The following is a 25,216-nucleotide window of genomic DNA, read 5'->3' as shown; positions in this document are numbered from 1 at the left end:
GCCTACTAAATGTTCACCCAATATTAGTATTGTTGATTGATAACTAGTATAGAAATTATCTGATTAAAGGTTACTGAACCATTAAACTACTACGAATGGGACGATGAAAAAAAACGTATGTTTCCTTGATAAAAGTAGGCCTCTGAATTCTTCATTGTTTGAATATTAAAAATATTTAACAATGTTCACCTCTATACCAAAAAAAAAACAATATTTCCACAAGTCCTGGCATAAAATTACAGTATAATTTTACCGAATACAGAGTTGATACTGTCGACAAAATGTGTAGCACCTTAGAAGAACGAGAGATGGCTATTGGCACTCATGTCGTTTCAGCTCATAAAACTTGAAGGGAATTTTTCTCTCTACTGACTGGGCTTTGATGAAATCACATTTTTGAGATTTGGTAGAAACAGGAATCTGATTTTAATAAATCGGTATGCACACTATATATGATCACTATTGTTGGAATGGAGAAGGAAAAAGCGAATAAAAATACACGTAAACATCAGTTTATCTCCAGAACTTTGTTTATCGCAAGTTATTATATCCATATATAGTTACACTTCTCACAAAGAGAATAATTCATGTAAACATCAATTTAACTTCTATATTTTGTTTATTGTAAATTATTATATCCTTTTATAGATATACTTCTAATAAAGAGAATAATTCATCAAGATTATGACATATATAGACATGGTGTACATCAGAGATTCCTGGGGCTCTGAGGAAAGGCCACTAGGGTTACCTGGAATTATTTGGTTTTGGTCTGTGGGGCTCGATTTAAACCACGGATTAGGCACATATTTTCGTAGCTAATTGCACTGGTATCAAATGGGTTAAGTTTGTATTTTTAAAACTATTTCTAGTTAAATTTTCCTCAATGTGGCATACCAGTTTCCATTTAGTTTCCAAGAATTCCTCAACGGTCGGTAAATACAAATATATCAATTGGTCATATTGTATATGTTGCATTTAGATATAGCAAATATGGAATAATGTACCACTAAGACACTTTTTCATTCACATCTGACTTCGGTATATCAGTAACATTACATTTATCTATTTTAATTTTGGAATGAGAGTATTTGCTAAAGAGCGATTCTCATAGAAAACTGATCCAACACTAAGCCTGAAGAAGGGTTTGTCTGAAATTTTGTGTTAAATAATTTAATTCTTAAAAGTTAAAGTTAATAATGAAAGTGTTATACTTTTGTAGATTTATAATTATTTGATGTTGGGGTTCATTCGATCCTGAGTAGTTAAAGGTTAACCAACAAATTGTATGACTTACCCCCTTGATTAATACCCAGTAAAAATAATGGCGCTGTCACTAACAATTCAAGGGATGAAACTATGCAGCTATTTTAATCAATACACATGTACAGTGTCACCTGCTCCATGCTTTGACCCTGCCCTGTAAGAATTCCACTAAACTAACTCTAGATATTCGAATGGAACTCCCGTCGCGCCGGTCAGAGCTCGCGTTTACCATTTTACCAAAACAAAACAGTTCTAATTTATGATGCTTATACTTCATCGAATATAATTGAGCACTATGGAAGGAATGGGTTAGCCATTTTTCTCATATCATTTCCACTTCACTTATTACTTTTTCTCTTTTTTTTTGGTCTAGTACACCTAAATGCAAATTTTCTCAAATCACAGATTATCGAAAACAAAAAACAAAACAAAAAATCGTTTTAAATGTATTAATTATTCCCATGGTCTGCGGAAAATATATATATAATATATATGCATAGAAAAAATAAACCTATATTTTACATAATCGACAAAATATACTAAAACAAAGGGGGAAATAAAAAAACGACAAAGATAAAATCGAGATTTACATACAAAATCTACACACACACACACAGACATCGGGTACGGTTGTGGTCCGCATCGGTACGGGATTTCGTCGTCCTCACCCTCCTCCCGATACAATGGCACTAATTACAACTAATTTCGAAGGGATTTACAATTATCTACGAATGTCGAAGCGGAGACTAAAAATTTATAAAAAAGGGACCGGAGGACGGCGACATCCCGTCGCGACTCGAGGCCACCTAGGACCCGTACCGACATAAAATGGTGTCTCTCGTTATTTGATTGTACTGTACCGTAATAACAAGTTCCCGAAACGGGTCCGGGAGAAAGATCCCGCCCGTCCAATCTCAATTAGATTTACAGTCTTTATACAAGAATGAATTTTCACTACAAACGATAAGATTACTTAGAAAATATACTAGTAAAGAAGTAAACAAAACAAAAAGGAACCTCGAATTGGAGGTCGACGATCCTCCATCGGATACAGTGCGATAAGAATTGTATGGCATTTATTTCTTGTTATTTTGGTGGATGCTTTCTTACCTCACTGTACAACAAATCGGTCTCGTACGTAGGCGATACCAAGTCGGGGAATTACCTACGTACAAAACCACGCGAGTTGTTCTTCCAACGATATAAACATTAATAACGTTCCGCGTCGATAAAATCATCTGATAATAGATACCTCCGTGACTCTATTGTACTAATCTATTCTGCTATTGGGCAGCGTCAGATACGGCTAGGGAAGACAATTAACGGAAATCAGAAAGGCGGACCTGTCTCCTCCGGACCCGTCGACGAACTGGCGTTGTATCATCAGACGATTTCGGCGGCATCGTGCACCAGGATGATCAAAAGAAACAGGAGGCAATGCCGGACAGGGCGTGTCATTGCTTTTTGTGTTTGTGCTTGGTTCCCGGGTGGCGCTTTTTCAGCTGTTCTCATTTGATGCTCGAGTATTGTTCCTGCTGGAGTTGCACGCCCTCCACGGTGAATATCGAAGCGTCTAGGGGGGAAAACATGATTTAATCTCGTTTTTTCCAATTGGTTTACCGTATTCAACGACTCTAGTCGAAACCTACCGTCCGGCAGCTCCAGAAGCTTCTTTGGGAGTCCCTCGAAGTACCTGCAATTGGATATGTCGAAATTAATTCCGCGATCTTGTCTGGGGAATATGTTAGTTACTTGTGTTGCATTGCTTCTTCGGCTCCCAGTCTCCTGTTGGGATCCAGTTGGAGTAGTGCCGTCGCCATGGCCTCCCCGTGCATAACATCGTGTAACTGCGGCCAGCAAAGACCCAGCCTTCGCGACTTGTAATTTCCTAGTTTGTGGGGCTTGTAGCCGGGGAGGCGCGTGCAGCCTTGCCAGTCTTCCTCCGTAGGGGTCCCTAGCACCTAAACAGTCACCATGATTCATGAATCAACCCATATTTTTAATATTGTGTTTGGTGGAAGTAAATATTGATCATCATACAATAATAAAGAAAGAAAATTGGACAAATATATACCATCCATGATACCTAGCCGAAGAAAACAATTAGTCTTATGAAATGTTAGATGGTCTGATCTCTGCAGAGGTTCCTAGCACCTATATAATCACCAAGATTCATAAATCAACCCAAATTTTTAATACTGTGCTTAGTTGAAGTAAATATTGATCATCATGCATTTAAAAAAAGAAAACTCGACAAATAGATACCATCTATATTACTTAATTTATTATTTAATATTACTGAATTTATTAATTTATTAATCGAGAGGTTGAGTTTTACAGTCAAGAACCTGCTCTTTTTGGAAATACCAAAAACACACCTTGAATATTTTGTCTAGCTGGTCGTAGGTATCCCTCACGCCCGGGAAGATGGCCATGCCGGTGATCATCTCCACGAAGATGCACCCGACGCCCCACATATCCAAGCTGGTCGAGTACTCCGTGGACCCGAGGAGGACGTCCGGTGGCCGGTACCACAGGGTGACCACCTCGTGGCTGTACGTGTGGCTGGGCACGGATTTGGCCCTGGCCAAGCCGAAGTCGGCCAGTTTCAGTTCGCCCACCTCGGAGATGAGCAGGTTCTGCGGTTTGACGTCCCGGTGGAGCACCAGCCGCTTATGGCAGTAGGACAGACCTCGGAGCAGTTGGAACAGGAATAGGCGGACGTTGCGGGGGTCCAGTCCGCCGCTGTGCCTCTCCAGGTATTGTGATAGGTCTGTGTGCTGAAGAAAAACAAATGAATGAGACATAAATAGTTAAAAAATCATCGAACGAACCACATATTCAAAAACAAAGGTAAGGGTCTCGCGTGTGTGGACAATGTCGTGTAGCGTCACAATATTGGCGTGCTTCAGTTCTTTGAGGAGGGAGGCTTCGCGTATGGCGGTGAAAGGAGCGCCTTCTTCCTCTTGCAGTCTAATCTCTTTCAGGGCTACCACCTGGTTCTGTAAACTGTTAAAAGACGGTCGTTTTTAGAACCGGACGTCAATATCACATGATCAGTTCGTTACTTGCTAAATCCTTTGTACACAGTGGCGTATGAACCCTCTCCTAATTGTTCTAACTTAATATAGGCTTCAGATTTGCCGAAAGGTGAATCGCCCTGGAATAAAAAAAGAATAATTTTGCAGTTATGGTTGATAACTTAGAAGAAATCTATCGTTTTAACTCAAAATTAGAGAGATACTTGTTGCTACTCCTTGAGATTTTTAGCCTGTTCTGAATAACTGTACAACTGGGAAAAGTGAAGTGTTATAAATGAAAATGTGAAGGTGATAAATATGTGGAGGAAGGGAAAGAAGTTCAAAAGAATTTGATATGCTTTTTTTGTGTTATTACAGAAGCATTTTTCAAAAATAGATATAAAATATCTAGGTAATAAATGTCATGGTAAGATGACATGTTAATGTATATACGAATGTTTTTTCACTTCACAGAACTTTTCATTGGTTTGAAATGTATGGTTATAGTGAATATGTGGTATGGTAAGCCCAGACATCAAGATTTCGCATAAGCATTTAAATTGTTACACAATAGATGATAAACAGGGCAAAAGTCCCTAAGGTCAAGTCAAACCACAATGCTTATGATGCTTTTTGGACCCATGTGCTGCTCGTACATGACCGAGAAGGTCATAGTAGGAGAAAATGAACACGAAAAAATCCTTAAAAAACGTTAATATCACCTTTTCGGCCAGCAAATCACTAGTCTCGACTCCCAGTCCATATTATCTTCAAATTTCCTCATTTTTCCACAAGGGGCATGAACCCAAGGTTCACCGCATCTAATTTTGTCAAAATGCGCTTCATTTTGAAAATGAACAAGAAGTGCCTAAAAAGCATTCTGTACTCTATACAGTTACAAAACACTTTCTATGTCCTAAGAAGTATAGGGAGCATAATAAGTTTGGAGAATTTCTTGTAGTTTTCGTACCTCTATTATAAATTAAATTGCAATTCTAACAATTTCATTATTACGGCTAATTTTTTTTAACCTAAAATACTTATTTGCACACCCAACATCTGATGAGATTTTTCAATGCTCAATTTCAAGCCCCAACATCATTAATGAGCCCAGGAATGCTAGAGAACACCTGTTTTAATCAGACGTAAGTGCTTCATATATCTCCGGGTGTCGTTCCGTGCTTATGTGTCGCGATAGAAACACGACGGCAATTTCTTTGCAGTCGAACGTGCGCCACTCCATCGCTTTCCCCTAATTAGGCAAATTAGAGTTCCATTACTTGATTAGCCGAACAACGGCCGGGCGCCGACTAACGGTAGGTCGACCGGGACGCGCCGATAAAATTCGCGGTCGGTCCCGCCCACTATGATATCGAACAGGCCGTAAATCAGACCGCTACCGTTCTTTGGCGATAACCAGCGATTTATGCCACGAAAACAGGGAAGTCTGCCGTGTTTTAAACGGCAGGAACCGGTATTTAACCCACTTCCCCGAAAAACGAATGTTTTCACGACTTTAAACGCCACCCCCGCTTTCAACATTGGATTCCCTGGCTTGTATCTCTCTAATTAGGTATGAAAGCAAACAACCCCGTGTCCCTAGGACACGAACAAACAAACTGACGCCGGAGAAGGAGGGAGGGCGCGATTCTTACCCCGAAAGCGGAATATCGCTTGGTCCTGCGACTGTCTCCGGCCTGCTGGTTGAGCAGCACCTCGGATTTGGGTCGGGGCGGCTTCCGGGGTCGCAGGATCACCTTGGTCTCCTCCCTGATGTCCTCGTCCAGGAGCTTGCTATCGCTGGACACCGACAGCTGTCGCTTCACCCTGTCGTGTCCGGACACATTATTCCATTCTGAAAATGACAAGAGAATATCAATATATAGCGATTCTATCGGCGTCAAAACAATATCGATTCAGTACGTAGTTCCAAGACCGTGCACAGATAACATGGTGAAGGCGCCATTGTTCGATAAAAATCTACAAATCGGGCTTTTCAGCTTCGTACGATGATATTCAATCCAACCATATTACTGGAGACTAAATACAATAAGCAAACAACAAATAATTCCTATCTCATATTTACATTCACTATTTTTCTTTCATTTTGCGAACTTAAAATATATTGTTATATTAATAAAAAAAACAAATAATGTGTTCGATGATGAAACCATTAAGAATCAGCCTTAAGTTACCCGTTGACCAGTCAGTGAATAATATTGGCTTTTAAAATATGTATAACAAATTGAGAACCCCAGGAAACATACGTTTCAATTAAAAGAAACACATTTTGATAAAATGGTGAGTGCGCCATGTTTAATTACAAAAAATAAATTTTGTATTTATAAAATAGGAATTTTGCTAGCGAAGAACGACCAGAATGTATTGAAAATGGAGAAGATTTTCAGACAGTCGGACTTTATTCAAATGTCATAGTGTTTGAAAAATGAAGATAAACAACAAATATGATTTTATGTGGTGGATATATCGTCGATATGGTTAGTGAGGTGAACTTTTTAAACATACCTTTTAATATACTATGTTAAGAGTCGCGAAATATTAATTCGAACACCTTATTGTCCTTTCAGGGGGTCTGTTGACATTTGTTGGCATATTCAAGTTTTTTTTGCTTGCTTTTTTATTCTTTGCTTATTTATTTTTTTTAGCGAATTTCTGTCTGTCACGTATCTTACAAATTTTAAGCTAAACTATTTCCAGAGTTTCTTTACCTAAAAGCTACAAGATTTTGATAATTTTTCGAAATGAAAATTAGAGGGTTTATAGAAAATTTTATGCTGAATCGAATGGCAGTACAGTGATCTCTATACGAAAATTGATTTTTAAGTTATAGTATATATATCGGTGGACTTCAGTTTATGTTTCATATCTAAAAATGTATTTGTTCTAAATTGTTTCTCTCGTGTCAAAATACATATGTTTCCACAGTTTTATCTTTATCCAAGAGGTACTAGATTTTGGAAATTTCCATATATATAGTCGTTTAAATGTGCGATTTTATGCCATTTTAAAGTTTTTAGCTGCCACTTTCCTTTATATAATCGCAGGGTAATGAAAATTACAGGGTTTATAAAGAATTTTATGCTGAGTCGAATGGCAGTATAGAGATCTCTATACGACAACTGATTTCTAAGTTATAGAGTGAAATATTATTTTTCAAATATCAGTGGACTTCAGTTTATGTTTCATATCTTAAAATGTATTTGTTCTAACGCATTTTAACATGGATTTTTGTTTCTTTCGTGCCAAAATACATATATTTCTACAGTTTTATCTTTATCCAAGAGGTACAAGATTTTGACAATTTTTCCATATATATAGTCGTGAAAATGTGCGAATTTTTGCCATTTTTATGTTTTTAGCTGTCACTTTCGTTTATTTAATCGCAGGGTAATGAAAATAACAGGGTTTATAAAGAATTTTATGCTGAGTCGAATGGCAGTACAGTGATCTCTATACGACAACTGATTTTTAAGTTATAGAGTGAAATATTTATTTTTCAAATATCAGTGGACTTCAGTTTATGTCTCATATCTTAAAATGTATTTGTTCTAAAGCATTTTAACATGGATTTTTGTTTCTTTCGTGCCAAAATACATATATTTCCACAGTTTTATCTTTATCCAAGAGGTACAAGATTTTGACAATTTTTCCATATATATAGTCGTGAAAATGTGCGATTTTTTGCCATTTTTATGTTTTAGCTGTCACTTTCGTTTATATAATCGCAGGATAATGAAAATAGCAGGGTTTATAAAGAATTTTATGCTGAGTCGAATGGCAGTATAGAGATCTCTATACGACAACCGATTTTTAAGTTACAGAGTGAAATATTTATTTTTCAAATATCAGTGGACTTCAGTTTATGTCTCATATCTTAAAATGTATTTGTTCTAAAGCATTTTAACATGGATTTTTGTTTCTTTCGTGGCAAAATACATATATTTCCACAGTTTTATCTTTATCCAAGAGGTACAAGATTTTGACAATTTTTCCATATATATAGTCGTGAAAATGTGCGATTTTTTGCCATTTTTATGTTTTAGCTGTCACTTTCGTTTATATAATCGCAGGATAATGAAAATAGCAGGGTTTATAAAGAATTTTATGCTGAGTCGAATGGCAGTATAGAGATCTCTATACGACAACCGATTTTTAAGTTACAGAGTGAAATATTTATTTTTCAAATATCAGTGGACTTCAGTTTATGTCTCATATCTTAAAATGTATTTGTTCTAAAGCATTTTAACATGGATTTTTGTTTCTTTCGTGGCAAAATACATATATTTCCACAGTTTTATCTTTATCCAAGAGGTACAAGATTTTGACAATTTTTCCATATATATAGTCGTGAAAATGTGCGATTTTTTGCCATTTTTATGTTTTAGCTGTCACTTTCGTTTATATAATCGCAGGATAATGAAAATAGCAGGGTTTATAAAGAATTTTATGCTGAGTCGAATGGCAGTATAGAGATCTCTATACGAAAACTGATTTTTAAGTTATAGTATATATATCGGTGGATTTCAGTTTATGTTTCATATCTAAAAATGTATTTGTTCTAAATTGTTTCTCTCGTGTCAAAATACATATGTTTCCACAGTTTTATCTTTATCCAAGAGGTACAAGATTTTGACAATTTTTCCATATATATAGTCGTGAAAATGTGCGATTTTTTGCCATTTTTATGTTTTAGCTGTCACTTTCGTTTATATAATCGCAGGATAATGAAAATAGCAGGGTTTATAAAGAATTTTATGCTGAGTCGAATGGCAGTATAGAGATCTCTATACGACAACCGATTTTTAAGTTACAGAGTGAAATATTTATTTTTCAAATATCAGTGGACTTCAGTTTATGTCTCATATCTTAAAATGTATTTGTTCTAAAGCATTTTAACATGGATTTTTGTTTCTTTCGTGGCAAAATACATATATTTCCACAGTTTTATCTTTATCCAAGAGGTACAAGATTTTGACAATTTTTCCATATATATAGTCGTGAAAATGTGCGATTTTTTGCCATTTTTATGTTTTAGCTGTCACTTTCGTTTATATAATCGCAGGATAATGAAAATAGCAGGGTTTATAAAGAATTTTATGCTGAGTCGAATGGCAGTATAGAGATCTCTATACGACAACCGATTTTTAAGTTACAGAGTGAAATATTTATTTTTCAAATATCAGTGGACTTCAGTTTATGTCTCATATCTTAAAATGTATTTGTTCTAAAGCATTTTAACATGGATTTTTGTTTCTTTCGTGGCAAAATACATATATTTCCACAGTTTTATCTTTATCCAAGAGGTACAAGATTTTGACAATTTTTCCATATATATAGTCGTGAAAATGTGCGATTTTTTGCCATTTTTATGTTTTAGCTGTCACTTTCGTTTATATAATCGCAGGATAATGAAAATAGCAGGGTTTATAAAGAATTTTATGCTGAGTCGAATGGCAGTATAGAGATCTCTATACGACAACCGATTTTTAAGTTACAGAGTGAAATATTTATTTTTCAAATATCAGTGGACTTCAGTTTATGTCTCATATCTTAAAATGTATTTGTTCTAAAGCATTTTAACATGGATTTTTGTTTCTTTCGTGGCAAAATACATATATTTCCACAGTTTTATCTTTATCCAAGAGGTACAAGATTTTGACAATTTTTCCATATATATAGTCGTGAAAATGTGCGATTTTTTGCCATTTTTATGTTTTTAGCTGTCACTTTCGTTTATATAATCGCAGGGTAATGAAAATAACAGGGTTTATAAAGAATTTTATGCTGAGTCGAATGGCAGTATAGAGATCTCTATACGACAACCGATTTTTAAGTTACAGAGTGAAATATTTATTTTTCAAATATCAGTGGACTTCAGTTTATGTCTCATATCTTAAAATGTATTTGTTCTAAAGCATTTTAACATGGATTTTTGTTTCTTTCGTGGCAAAATACATATATTTCCACAGTTTTATCTTTATCCAAGAGGTACAAGATTTTGACAATTTTTCCATATATATAGTCGTGAAAATGTGCGATTTTTTGCCATTTTTATGTTTTTAGCTGTCACTTTCGTTTATATAATCGCAGGGTAATGAAAATAACAGGGTTTATAAAGAATTTTATTCTGAGTCGAATGGCAGTATAGAGATCTCTATACGACAACTGATTTCTAAGTTACAGAGTGAAATATTTATTTTTCAAATATCAGTGGACTTCAGTTTATGTCCCATATCTTAAAATGTATTTGTTCTAAAGCATTTTAACACGGATTTTTGTTTCTTTCGTGCTAAAATACATATATTTCCACAGTTTTATCTTTATCCAAGAGGTACAAGATTTTGACAATTTTTCCATATATATAGTCGTGAAAATGTGCGATTTTTTGCCATTTTTATGTTTTTAGCTGTCACTTTCGTTTATATAAACGCAGACTAATGAATATCACAGAGGTTATAAAGAATTTTATTCTGAGTCGAATGGCAGTATAGAGATCTCTATACGACAACTGATTTTTAAGTTATAGAGTGAAATATTTATTTTTCAAATATCAGTGGACTTCAGTTTATGTCCCATATCTTAAAATGTATTTGTTCTAAAGCATTTTAACACGGATTTTTGTTTCTTTCGTGCTAAAATACATATATTTCCACAGTTTTATCTTTATCCAAGAGGTACAAGATTTTGACAATTTTTCCATATATATAGTCGTGAAAATGTGCGATTTTTTGCCATTTTTATGTTTTTAGCTGTCACTTTCGTTTATATAAACGCAGACTAATGAATATCACAGAGGTTATAAAGAATTTTATTCTGAGTCGAATGGCAGTATAGAGATCTCTATACAACAACTGATTTCTAAGTTACAGAGTGAAATATTTATTTTTCAAATATCAGTGGACTTCAGTTTATGTCCCATATCTTAAAATGTATTTGTTCTAAAGCATTTTAACACGGATTTTTGTTTCTTTCGTGCTAAAATACATATATTTCCACAGTTTTATCTTTATCCAAGAGGTACAAGATTTTGACAATTTTTCCATATATATAGTCGTGAAAATGTGCGATTTTTTGCCATTTTTATGTTTTTAGCTGTCACTTTCGTTTATATAAACGCAGACTAATGAATATCACAGAGGTTATAAAGAATTTTATTCTGAGTCGAATGGCAGTATAGAGATCTCTATACAACAACTGATTTCTAAGTTACAGAGTGAAATATTTATTTTTCAAATATCAGTGGACTTCAGTTTATGTCCCATATCTTAAAATGTATTTGTTCTAAAGCATTTTAACACGGATTTTTGTTTCTTTCGTGCTAAAATACATATATTTCCACAGTTTTATCTTTATCCAAGAGGTACAAGATTTTGACAATTTTTCCATATATATAGTCGTGAAAATGTGCGATTTTTTGCCATTTTTATGTTTTTAGCTGTCACTTTCGTTTATATAAACGCAGACTAATGAATATCACAGAGGTTATAAAGAATTTTATTCTGAGTCGAATGGCAGTATAGAGATCTCTATACGACAACTGATTTTTAAGTTATAGAGTGAAATATTTATTTTTCAAATATCAGTGGACTTCAGTTTATGTCTCATATCTTAAAATGTATTTGTTCTAAAGCATTTTAACACGGATTTTTGTTTCTTTCGTGCTAAAATACATATATTTCCACAGTTTTATCTTTATCCAAGAGGTACAAGATTTTGACAATTTTTCCATATATATAGTCGTGAAAATGTGCGATTTTTTGCCATTTTTATGTTTTTAGCTGTCACTTTCGTTTATATAAACGCAGACTAATGAATATCACAGAGGTTATAAAGAATTTTATTCTGAGTCGAATGGCAGTATAGAGATCTCTATACAACAACTGATTTCTAAGTTACAGAGTGAAATATTTATTTTTCAAATATCAGTGGACTTCAGTTTATGTCCCATATCTTAAAATGTATTTGTTCTAAAGCATTTTAACACGGATTTTTGTTTCTTTCGTGCTAAAATACATATATTTCCACAGTTTTATCTTTATCCAAGAGGTACAAGATTTTGACAATTTTTCCATATATATAGTCGTGAAAATGTGCGATTTTTTGCCATTTTTATGTTTTTAGCTGTCACTTTCGTTTATATAAACGCAGACTAATGAATATCACAGAGGTTATAAAGAATTTTATTCTGAGTCGAATGGCAGTATAGAGATCTCTATACGACAACTGATTTCTAAGTTACAGAGTGAAATATTTATTTTTCAAATATCAGTGGACTTCAGTTTATGTCCCATATCTTAAAATGTATTTGTTCTAAAGCATTTTAACACGGATTTTTGTTTCTTTCGTGCTAAAATACATATATTTCCACAGTTTTATCTTTATCCAAGAGGTACAAGATTTTGACAATTTTTCCATATATATAGTCGTGAAAATGTGCGATTTTTTGCCATTTTTATGTTTTTAGCTGTCACTTTCGTTTATATAAACGCAGACTAATGAATATCACAGAGGTTATAAAGAATTTTATTCTGAGTCGAATGGCAGTATAGAGATCTCTATACAACAACTGATTTCTAAGTTACAGAGTGAAATATTTATTTTTCAAATATCAGTGGACTTCAGTTTATGTCCCATATCTTAAAATGTATTTGTTCTAAAGCATTTTAACACGGATTTTTGTTTCTTTCGTGCTAAAATACATATATTTCCACAGTTTTATCTTTATCCAAGAGGTACAAGATTTTGACAATTTTTCCATATATATAGTCGTGAAAATGTGCGATTTTTTGCCATTTTTATGTTTTTAGCTGTCACTTTCGTTTATATAAACGCAGACTAATGAATATCACAGAGGTTATAAAGAATTTTATTCTGAGTCGAATGGCAGTATAGAGATCTCTATACAACAACTGATTTCTAAGTTACAGAGTGAAATATTTATTTTTCAAATATCAGTGGACTTCAGTTTATGTCCCATATCTTAAAATGTATTTGTTCTAAAGCATTTTAACACGGATTTTTGTTTCTTTCGTGCTAAAATACATATATTTCCACAGTTTTATCTTTATCCAAGAGGTACAAGATTTTGACAATTTTTCCATATATATAGTCGTGAAAATGTGCGATTTTTTGCCATTTTTATGTTTTTAGCTGTCACTTTCGTTTATATAAACGCAGACTAATGAATATCACAGAGGTTATAAAGAATTTTATTCTGAGTCGAATGGCAGTATAGAGATCTCTATACAACAACTGATTTCTAAGTTACAGAGTGAAATATTTATTTTTCAAATATCAGAGGACTTCAGTTTATGTCCCATATCTTAAAATGTATTTGTTCTAAAGCATTTTAACACGGATTTTTGTTTCTTTCGTGCTAAAATACATATATTTCCACAGTTTTATCTTTATCCAAGAGGTACAAGATTTTGACAATTTTTCCATATATATAGTCGTGAAAATGTGCGATTTTTTGCCATTTTTATGTTTTTAGCTGTCACTTTCGTTTATATAAACGCAGACTAATGAATATCACAGAGGTTATAAAGAATTTTATTCTGAGTCGAATGGCAGTATAGAGATCTCTATACGACAACTGATTTTTAAGTTATAGAGTGAAATATTTATTTTTCAAATATCAGTGGACTTCAGTTTATGTCCCATATCTTAAAATGTATTTGTTCTAAAGCATTTTAACACGGATTTTTGTTTCTTTCGTGCTAAAATACATATATTTCCACAGTTTTATCTTTATCCAAGAGGTACAAGATTTTGACAATTTTTCCATATATATAGTCGTGAAAATGTGCGATTTTTTGCCATTTTTATGTTTTTAGCTGTCACTTTCGTTTATATAAACGCAGACTAATGAATATCACAGAGGTTATAAAGAATTTTATTCTGAGTCGAATGGCAGTATAGAGATCTCTATACGACGACTGATTTTTAAGTTATAGAGTGAAATATTTATTTTTTAAATATCAGTGGACTTCAGTTTATGTCTCATATCTTAAAATGTATTTGTTCTAAAGCATTTTAACATGGATTTTTGTTTCTTTCGTGGCAAAATACATATATTTCCACAGTTTTATCTTTATCCAAGAGGTACAAGATTTTGACAATTTTTCCATATATATAGTCGTGAAAATGTGCGATTTTTTGCCATTTTTATGTTTTTAGCTGCCACTTTCGTTTATATAATCGCAGGATAATGAAAATAACAGGGTTTATAAAGAATTTTATGCTGAGTCGAATGGCAGTACAGTGATCTCTATACGACAACTGATTTTTAAGTTATAGAGTGAAATATTTATTTTTCAAATATCAGTGGACTTCAGTTTATGTCTCATATCTTAAAATGTATTTGTTCTAAAGCATTTTAACATGGATTTTTGTTTCTTTCGTGCCAAAATACATATATTTCCACAGTTTTATCTTTATCCAAGAGGTACAAGATTTTGACAATTTTTCCATATATATAGTCGTGAAAATGTGCGATTTTTTGCCACTTTTATGTTTTTAGCTGCCACTTTCGTTTATATAATCGCAGGATAATGAAAATAACAGGGTTTATAAAGAATTTTATGCTGAGTCGAATGGCAGTATAGAGCTCTCTATACGACAACTGCTTTTTAAGTTATAGAGTGAAATATTTATTTTTCAAATATCAGTGGACTTCAGTTTATGTCTTATATCTTGTAAAATGCATTTGTTCTAAAGCATTTTAACATGGATTTTTGTTTCTTTCGTGCTAAAATACATGTCTCGAGAGTTTTATCCTTATTTGAGTCCTGAAAATTTGCGATATTTTGCTGTCATTTCTATTCAAATAATCGCGGGTTAATGAGAATTATATAGTCTATAAAAATTTTATGCTAAATAGAATGGTACTATAACAAATTTTATACAACCTCTATGAAAATTATATGAAAATAAAAGTCTTTAACAATAGATTAAGTGTATTAACTGAGAATATTGAGTTTTTTCATTATATATGTAATCGAAAACCGCGTTACAAGCAAAGTTACAACCATCAAAGCCGTTCTGGGGGCTACAATATAATAAATATATACCGAATAACCGAATTTGGTTTATTATTAAAGTCCCTTTACTGTTACAGCCTGGAAAATACGCAAACAAAACGGTATAAAGCCCGTTTATGTTGAAATACTCAACGGCCTTGCTACATTTATTGAGGCTTTATAAAAAAAAGGAAAGTCGACGGCCTGAGGATTTTATGTTGGTTTAAATCAAACATCGTAAACAATTCAACCGGAGGCTTTGGCGTAGCTGTTGCGTGTACGACAAAAGTCGGTAAAGACGTGGAATAAAAGATGGACAAAAAATCACTCCTACGTACATGATGTAGATTAGAATGTTTTATTATTAACAACTAATATTTTTATTGATACTCAACATTTTCGGTAGCTTAATATTGTTAAAAAAAAAGAAATCAAACTAGACACGACAAATATCAACGATTATTATGTACATATTTTATTTTAAAACGTTTTTTTTTTGTGTAAAAATCAAAGTTTGATTATCTTTTACTTTTTAGTGAGTTTTATTTTTTGAAGTCGGTTCCATTTTTTTTTGTTATAAACATTTTATTTTTTTCTTTTTAGTGTTAGCTATTTACTCTATAAATTACGCGGTTATGTTATTAAGTACTACAATGGGTGCAGCTCGTATGAGGAAAGATATTTATAAAGAAACAATGATTGAAAATAAGGAACGCTTCAGGCCCCGGGGTCCGCTACCTAGTCTAGGTGATTTGATGAATATTCTAACCAAACTAAACTAGACAAAAAAAATTGTTGCCCCCGTCGGGAATCGAAACCGTGACCTCCGCGTAAGAGATGAACGCTCTAACCGTTACATCATAGAAGTAGTTCCTATGGGACCATCTCGGAAGTGCACTCTTTCGAATAAAAGAAGAATTTTGAAACTCGGTCCATAATTGACGGGGAAATCGGCGAACATACATTAGGGATGCCGAAAAAATATCGATATATCGATTATTTTTGTAGGCTGATATTTAATAATACATTAGATTCACCCAAGAAAACCCGTCCACATACAAAGTAGGTGACGAGTCTTGCCCATCTTGATATTAGCTCTATTCGAGACCAAATATACGAAATGTATAAGAACAGTAAGTACACAAACTATTTTATAGATCTAAACATAACTTAATAAAATTATTTTAGAGAAAATTGTCTGTCTGAAAAGTATACATAAAAGAATTAGGGACATGTAGCTTTTTGAGGGATGCAAGACCTCCTTTTAGACACTCTTACAGGGCATAGAGTTTAAATGGTGTAAAGATAACCCTCGGAGAGGTTTAATAGAACTTCCAGACATTACCTTGAAAAGACTTAAATTTTTAAAGGCATAAAATAAGACCAAGGAAGATAAACTATTTGAATTTGTGTATCTTGATGAAACTTGGATATTTCGAAATGGTTCATTGTGACATTCTTGGCGAGACGGTAACAAAAAAAGTGTAAAGACGACAAAAATTGATGGAAAAGGGTTTTGTTCATCATTATATTTATTAATAATTGTGAACATGTTTCATACAGATTAGAAATTAACAGTTTTGTGATTGAATTGGACAATGTGTGGGAAAGTGAAAGTGACTGAAGGAAACTTTCAGGATATGTGATATATCGATGCTGTGCAATGCTAGAAATTCCTGAGACAGAGTGATGAGAGTGGAAACAACTAAAGGTATGCACATAATTAATTGAATATAACTGTAGAGAAGGGTATTGTAGGGCGTGAAAGATTAGTGTGCACAGATATGATTGTAATTGTTCAAAATTAAACATGAGCATTAGGTTACAACGTATAAGAAGAGAAATAATACCAACATTTTTGTAGATATGGTAAATGCATTAGAGAGAATTCAGTGATTAATTTTATGAAGAACGTTGTACACAGATAGTAGCAGAAGAAATAAGATATACAGTGATGCCAAGATGACTAGACAAGTAAACACACCATTGAAGGAAACAAGACTAAACGAAAAAAGTAAATATGCTCTTGAGTGAAAGTAAAATACGTTTCTCAGATATGCAATTGTTAATTAGGTGTATTAGGCCTCTGGGGGGATACTAACTTTATTTAGATTAGAATTTTTTTGTATGTCAAAGCCAAACTGAACTAAAACTCGGAGTTAATGCGGCAACATTGCAATATTTCAACGTCACAAATATCCATGATGTATTACTAAAAAAACTTTGAATACACTATAGATATCGTACTGTAGTTTGTTGTGTAATGTTTTAAAAACAATTTATACTTCGTATAAATCTTTATATATTTTATAAATCAAAATTTCAATTGTGTATCTTTGTGTCAAGCTTTTGTATTGCATTAATGTATTGTCATCAAAAATACAAAATAATTCCTCTTCAAAATAATATTAGTATCGTTAAAAAGTTATTTATATTTACTTAAAATGTTAGATATACCTAAATAAAATATATTTTTCAACTTTTATTGTATTTTTAGTGTTATTTTACTAATACTATGATTATCATTATATTTTAAACTTCGGGGTAATCATACCGACACAGTTGCGCCTTCTGTTGCCAAAAAGCTAAACTTTTACACGACTAGTGCATGAGAAATTCCTTCCTCTACCCTCAGTGTTTTGGCCACGTTTTTGACGGAGGTTTTGATTAGTTCCGAAACCAATTTATTTATAAACATGTAATTAAAATCACGCTTTCCATATTATCGTTTCGAATTTCCCGTATATTTACGAACCTCCGTAAGTATTACCGCAATAAAACGTTCGAACTTTCCGAAAAGCCCTACTTCTCGAACCGGACTGGATGTCGTTTCTCATGCGGGCACTCCAGACCAGATCGGGTCATAAACATGGCCCGAAATTCGGTTTCGATCGTTAAATACTACTGCATCTTTACGATCGTCTTGATTAGAAGACCTCGTGGAGGCCCGGATGTCTTAAGCGAGAGCGGAGCAGAAGTTTCCGGGAAAGCTAATTTGCGGCGCTTATTTATGGAATATTAAAAATTTGATGGAAAGTGAAATGTCAAGGATCTCCTACGTCGATAAAGACTGCCATTTTGCGTAACCCCCACCTAATATTTAATATCTGTTAAACTAAATTGGCTGACAAATTGTTAAAGGCTTTTAGATAAGGAAATACGTGGTTATTTTTTCGCTTTAACCATTGTGTTGTGTAGACGTCCAAATTTTATTACGGATAAATATACGCCACAAGAACGAGCATAAATAGTGACAATATTTATTGAAAATAATCGTTCCATTGATGAAACCCATTTTATTCTCAGTGGCCACGTCAACAAACAGAACAGTCGGTTTTGGGGAGCACAGAATCCTCAATTAATTGATGAAACATCATTGCATCGACGAAAAACAACTGTATGGTGTGGTATTCATGCTGGAAACATCATTGGTCCCTATTTTTTTGAAACTGACCAAGGTGTTGCAGTTACTGCTGAACCGTACCAAGACATGATTCGAAATTTTCTTGTGCCTGAAATGGAAGAGCAAGGAGTGGAGACATGTGGTTTCAGTAAGATGGGGCCACAGCACACACAGCTTGTTCAACAATTTAATTATTGAATGACGTTCTTCCACAAAGACTAATTTCAGGAAGTGGCGATTTAGCATGGAGTTTTTTAAAATCAAATAAGCCCCAAAGCCTCAATATCTTAAAGACAACATTAATGTATCTATGATTTTCTTTAGAAGTCAGTATAATAGTAGTTTCAGTATAATACACTGAAATATAACATACAAGATTTAATATTTCCCCTCTATAGGGACTTTTGAGTTGTTTAGGTGTTTCGAAGATATCTGGGAGTACTTTGAGTATAACTTACACCGTTTTATACAAAAAAGGAATAACATATTGAAAAATACGACTTCTAAAACTGTAAAAACGAGAACTATTGATTGTTATGTTTAAAACCATTCAAAAAAATAAAAATAAAATTACATCAGCCGTTTTGCTTCTACGTTGTCGTGATTTAGTAATCTTGTTTCACGTCTTCAGGCGAAATCTTGGATCACTTCGTATATCCACTTGACTTTGCGGCCATCGTGCAGTATTTCGTTGGTTACGTAGCGATAAACATTTGGCAGAGTTGAATTACTAATGGGTTTGGTGTTTTATTACAACTCCATAAGTCCAAATGGGATTTATAATCGTCTGATAAACTAATCTCTTTGATTTGACGCCAAGTATGATGTATCTTCCGAATAACCAGTAGAGTTCTTTGATTTTGAATCCGATCTGCTCTAGTTTTTGGCTAACGTGACGTTCAGGAGGAGAATAATAATAATACAATATATGAGCTATTGTGCCTCTTATGTTCAAGCACTGGAAGAGACCAATTTCATTTAAAACCGAAAAGAAAGCAATCCAAACGATAAAATCAAAATGCAGCAAAGCAATGATGATGCAAGTTCAATGGCAAATCACTTACTAATAACTATGTTGAGGTTCCTCTTCACGAAATAATGTCTTTTTTCCTCTGGACAAAGTATCATTTATATCAAGTAACTTCTACGACTTCTACGAGTGACTAAAATTCATTGCTTCAATAAAACAGCATTAATTCTGTAATCACAAATTAAATGCCACTACAGCCGAAGTAAATCCGAAAGAAATACACTCGCAGGCGGTCGTAAATCAGCCGCGCGGGGGGATGAAGGAGGGCGGCCCATACGAAACTACAAGCAGTAATTAGGACGAAAATAAGTACCCTAATGAGGTCATTAATTAACGCGAGAGGGCGCTGCCGTAACGTAGGCGCGAGCTCGTTACTTATTCGAGCGATTAAACTCCGCGCCTGGGAAAGAGGACGCGGGGGGACGGGAACCGGGAGGAAGAGGGGGAGGAGGAAGGCGGGAGGCGGATGGAAATCTCGCTCTCGGACAAAGGAACGTTATGATTTCGCCTTTTGCCCGCAATTGGGTTAAGTTGATTTTGATGTCGAACCATCGATCATGATTATCCTCGATGGCGGAGCGGACCTGGTGATGAAAAGCATTTATTTGTCTACCCATAGAGCTTTTTTTTAAATATATTATATAGGTTTGGCAAGAAAAAAACCTTTTTGATGAGTGAAATCAGTCAAATCAGTCAAACTTTCACTATTCTACACTCTTAGTATAAACGTAGCTCATTTAAATTAGTTCTGATACCACTAAATCAGCTTTGTACCGAGGATATAAAATTACTGGCCAATTAAACACCAATAGTCTTATATAACGTAGGAAACGACGTCCGAATTTCTTGAATACTTCGATAAATGATGTGAAATCATGCACAATAGTCAATGAAACCGTTTCAAACTAAACACTTACTTTGTAGTTTCACCAAACTGAACCTTTGTATTTTATTTTATTACATATACAAAAATTATTCTTTGTTTTTTTTGTGGTAACTAAAATTGGTTTGCTATAGTCTATCCAAAGTAGTAGTGAACGCACGTCATCAAGATGTATAATGCATTGATAATATATTAATGTATAAATATTAAGCTGCTGGGATTTTATTGCAAATATTTTTGTTGTGTCGTATCTGCACCGAATATTAGTACGGACACTATAACTAAAATCTGTAAAAAAAGAAAAACAATATAATTTTGGATTCACCGTAAAGAAAGTATCTATATACCTTGACTAGTTTTTTTAATATAAACATAATTTAATACAATTATTTCACAGATAACTGTTAGTATGGAATGAACGCATAGAAAAGTTAAAGATATGCAGCTCTTTGAAGGATATAAGCCATCAATTAAATAATATAAAGATAATCAACGAAGAGATTCCATGCAAGTTCCAGACGTTGATTTTAAAAGAATACAATTTTTATAAGCACATAATAAAATTAATGGAGACTTGTTATTTCAATTTGTGCACAGACATAAGCATTCCATAATGGAGCATTAGGCCACTTTTGACAAGACGCTAATAAAAAGAGCCAAATCTGGCGAATACGATGGATGTGGGAACAATTCGAAGTTCAATTCATGTACACATAATAAGAAGAAATTTACCAATGGTGGAATTGTAGTTCACAATTGTGTTAGATTGGAAATTAACAGCTTAGTTATTGACTTAAATAGTGGCTCAGAATGAGCTGATAACACTAAGACAGATAAGACAGGCGATAAGAGTAGAAACAACTAAAGGTTGTTACATGAATATAGGATAACTATATATATATATATATATATATATATATATATATATATATATATATATATATATATATATATATATATATATATATATATATATATATATAATACACAGTAGTTCAGATATCTAACAATATGGCCATAGAGAGTAATGTCTTACTCCCTATCACTGCATATTCAATCAAATCGAGTTGTTATGGGATGCGGCAAAGAATTACTACAGTAGGTATGCAAGTTGACAGATAGAGGCAAGAACTGTTAATTAACAGCTTAGTTATTGACTTAAATAGTGGCTCAGAATGAGCTAATAACACGACAGATATATATATAATTAAATTCATATACATTAAATTCGTATACACATTGAATGAGCATGAATTGAAATGAGCATTTGCCAACTGTTTTGCAGATATGGCAAATGCACAGGTAGTTACAGAAGAAACTAAGGAAACAAGAACTAAACATGAAACCTAAAAAGCTACCCTAAAAAGGTAAATATGTTCTCTCATGAGAATAAAATAATTACTTTGATGTAAAATTATTAATTAGGTCCATAAATGGCCTAATATGGCCTCCCCGGGATACAATAGGTGATTAACTGTAACTAAAATAACTCTAACCTGCAAACTATTGTGGTTGTTTAATCAACTGTAGTTAAGTTCTTCGATAATATATGCATTGGATGTACTACAATGTTAAAATAAATTATATTTTGTAAAATTTTTCTTTCAATATATTATTTATGTTAGAATGTTGTTGTATATCGAGGCTAACATAAACTAAAATGCGTAAAATGTCAAAGTTAAATACGGCAACGTTGCGACGTTTTGACGTCATAAATTGCCATCACAATGAGTTGGCTCTTCAGTGTTCACTTTAGACAGATTATATATGTTTATACATTAACAGACTATGATAAAAAAAAGAATAATTTTTGAAATTAAACGTAAAACGTTATGAAACTTTCTACTATGTGTCGCTTCTTGTCATTACTGATTGACGACGATTTAATAGTGTTGGTTTTAATGTCAGTGTGACCAAGAAAGGTCTAGAGGACACAAAATCATTCGACTGCAAGACTTATTCGGAGCAAATTCATATCAAACTCTCGAATAACCTTCAGACAGCTTAACAGTTGATGAATCTTGTTCGAACGACGTCACAGATATTCTGTTTGGAACTTTTTAAATTCTACATCTTTACATTTTCATCGCACGTAGCCACCGTAAAAACTCTAAGAGCCTCACGGCCTGCGAACCCTCTCCAGAATCCTCAATTACAAATCTCCATCCCAAAAAAATACAGTTTATTTTAAAACCATCAACTGAAAACGGTCCGAGACTCTTTAAAGACTCAATTATGAAAATAACCGGCACCCTCTCAGTCGCTCAACTGCCAACTAAGCGAACGTCCACTCTTCCGGAAGCCGAACACGTCCCTTTACCCCTTTCCGACGCCGGGTGCCCCCAGCTCGACGCTAAAAAGAAACAAACGCCGACCGGCAATTAAATCTTTGGTAATGGAAGCGGTGAAGGGGACGGGGGGAACCGTTCCAGGAACAACGTCTGCATGTTTAAGCGGTTCCGGCCGGCTCTTTTTTGTTCGGCATTCCCGATCGACTGACTCGAGAGAGAAAATCTATCGGCAGGGTGTGAGTGTGTTTTTGAGGTGTTCTTCGGTATGGATGCCGGTGGAATGCCCGGTGTCGGATAATTAGGCTAATTGCTCGGGGAGGTTCGGACTCCGGTGGGGTTTCAGGTCTTAGTCTATTGATAGTGAAGTGAGATGACCAAAATATCTTGTATGTTCCTTTAATTAACGTTACCGATTCCTTTAGATATAAAATCCGTAGAACAAAACCGGCTATTTGGTAAATACGTTCATGTTTTTATGTAAACCAGTGCGGATCCGGGCCAAAATATCTAATTTCGAAGCTGCATCAGCAATAGTATTATCTTTATAATAGATAATTTATTAAGAATTTAAAAAGGAACTTATTGACAATATACCGTGAGTACCGGAAAGTTATTATCATTTTTTTTTGGAAAAAAACTACATACTTTTCAGGAAAATGTAAAAATGTATATACATCTATACATCTTGTCCACCTCTCAGGATTTATGGATGCCATCTCAAACAAAACTGTTTGTCCATTGAGCAAAACCATTCATGGAGACATTTTCTAACTGCTCTCTAATGGAGCTCAATATGCGCCAAATCCGGAGATATTTGTGGAATAATGTATGAAACTGTGGTTGAGGGAGGAGTTTTTTAAATTCAACTTGCAACACCGTCTACCAATACTTTATTAAAAGATTCAGATATGTGCAGAAATGCAGCCGAATAATATCTTTTGGCAAGTTTATGCACTCGTTCTAACGCCCGCGCTCTCACGAAACCCTGATTGATATTCTGGAGTAAACGTTCGTTTTTCTATTATATTATTAAGCCACCTTATGTATAGTTTCTCAAAAACTTATATTAGAAGACTAGAGAAGATTATTACTGATATTATCGCCAATAAACTTCCGGCCGTTGGAGATGGCTGAGAATCATTATTATTTTAGTTACTCTCTAAATGCTAGGAAAGTAATTCATTCGTAGTATTGAGTTACATACAGATGTTAATAATTTTACAACCTTCTCTGATAGTTGTAAAATTCTTCCAGTTATTAAATCAAATACGGAAGCTTTTTTACAACTTACCTCCCCATCTTTTTTACAAAATATCATTGAGGATATAATAACGACGCATCATTCGCGTGACGACACAGGCAAATATCTAATGCCGTTACATGTGTGTCTGTGTTTGATAGGGAGAAGGAGGGTGGGAGGCACCTGACGCGGGCGGGGGGAGGAGGAGAGGAATCCCGCGCGTTATTCGCCTTTCTGCCAGGAGAACGCGGGAGAAAAAAGAACGGTCGGAATATAAAGCAAGAAAAACTTGTTAAAAGATCAAATATTTATGGAGGTGATGTTGTTTCTCCTTTCGGGCGGGCGAATCCCGATATTTCCACCGACGATTTCGTATTCCTCCCCCTCCAGTATGCCAAGTACGCGAGCCCCGGCGATTTCTCGTTATTAATTTTCCTTTTATTTCGTGCCGGATCCGCCCTCGACATCGGCGGCGGAGAAAATGTTACTCAAACAATTTTTTATGACTCCGACGTGTGTATTTTCCAACAAAACTGACCTGGAGGTGTCTGGGAGGTTTTCTTTACCGATCTAAAGATATTATTAAGATTTTGATGAAAACTGACTATATATGTTCCAGCTTAGACCGTTTTTATTTTATTATGTTTACATGGTTATTTTTCTCAAAAAATAACGCTGTTGAGGGAACAAAACCTAATACCTGTACATCAAACCGGATTTTTTTTTATATTAATCAATAATAATAATAAAATTAACTAAACACGTTGACAATGACTGTTACAATGTTACTTTTATTATTCAATAAATTGCTGTAAATTAAGTCATACTATATCCCATGAAAGGGCTAAGTTAGCAAATATATACGAAGCCGGATGAATACATTAGTGTTATGGGAATAAAGTTCACTTTAGCTTGATCTGTCGAAGGCAGTACGTTTTAATTTTAATATTACAAATAATTGTGACTATAAACCATTCTCGAATCTACATAAACACACATAAAAAAATCATCAAAATCCGTCCAATTGTTTAGGTGGAGTTC

At 34.0% G+C, this 25,216-nt stretch overlaps 1 protein-coding gene across 7 annotated transcripts in view; it reads right to left on the bottom strand.

The window, feature by feature from the left end:
• Positions 1 to 1,615: 1,615 nt before the first annotated feature.
• Eip63E (cyclin dependent kinase Eip63E) overlaps positions 1,616 to 25,216 on the bottom strand; it is a 204,388-nt gene continuing 180,787 nt past the window's right edge. For 6 of the 7 annotated variants that reach the window (XM_076415475.1, XM_076415477.1, XM_076415480.1 and 3 more), the window contains 7 exons: positions 5,942 to 6,141; positions 4,335 to 4,426; positions 4,101 to 4,275; positions 3,645 to 4,046; positions 3,019 to 3,227; positions 2,916 to 2,959; positions 1,616 to 2,839 (listed from right to left, as the gene is read on the bottom strand). In XM_076415475.1, the coding sequence (XP_076271590.1) occupies positions 2,775 to 2,839; positions 2,916 to 2,959; positions 3,019 to 3,227; positions 3,645 to 4,046; positions 4,101 to 4,275; positions 4,335 to 4,426; positions 5,942 to 6,141 (1,187 nt within the window). In that variant the 3' untranslated portion in view covers positions 1,616 to 2,774. The remainder of the gene's footprint in view (positions 2,840 to 2,915; positions 2,960 to 3,018; positions 3,228 to 3,644; positions 4,047 to 4,100; positions 4,276 to 4,334; positions 4,427 to 5,941; positions 6,142 to 25,216) is intronic. The other variant, XM_076415482.1, reaches the window with a different exon arrangement.

This window comes from Rhynchophorus ferrugineus, unplaced genomic scaffold (assembly GCF_030347505.1).
Source record: "Rhynchophorus ferrugineus isolate W39M unplaced genomic scaffold, kcgeb_rfMv2 rfM10, whole genome shotgun sequence".
Classification (NCBI taxonomy): Eukaryota; Metazoa; Arthropoda; class Insecta; order Coleoptera; family Curculionidae; genus Rhynchophorus; species Rhynchophorus ferrugineus.
This window is presented reverse-complemented; position numbering and strand designations above follow the sequence as displayed.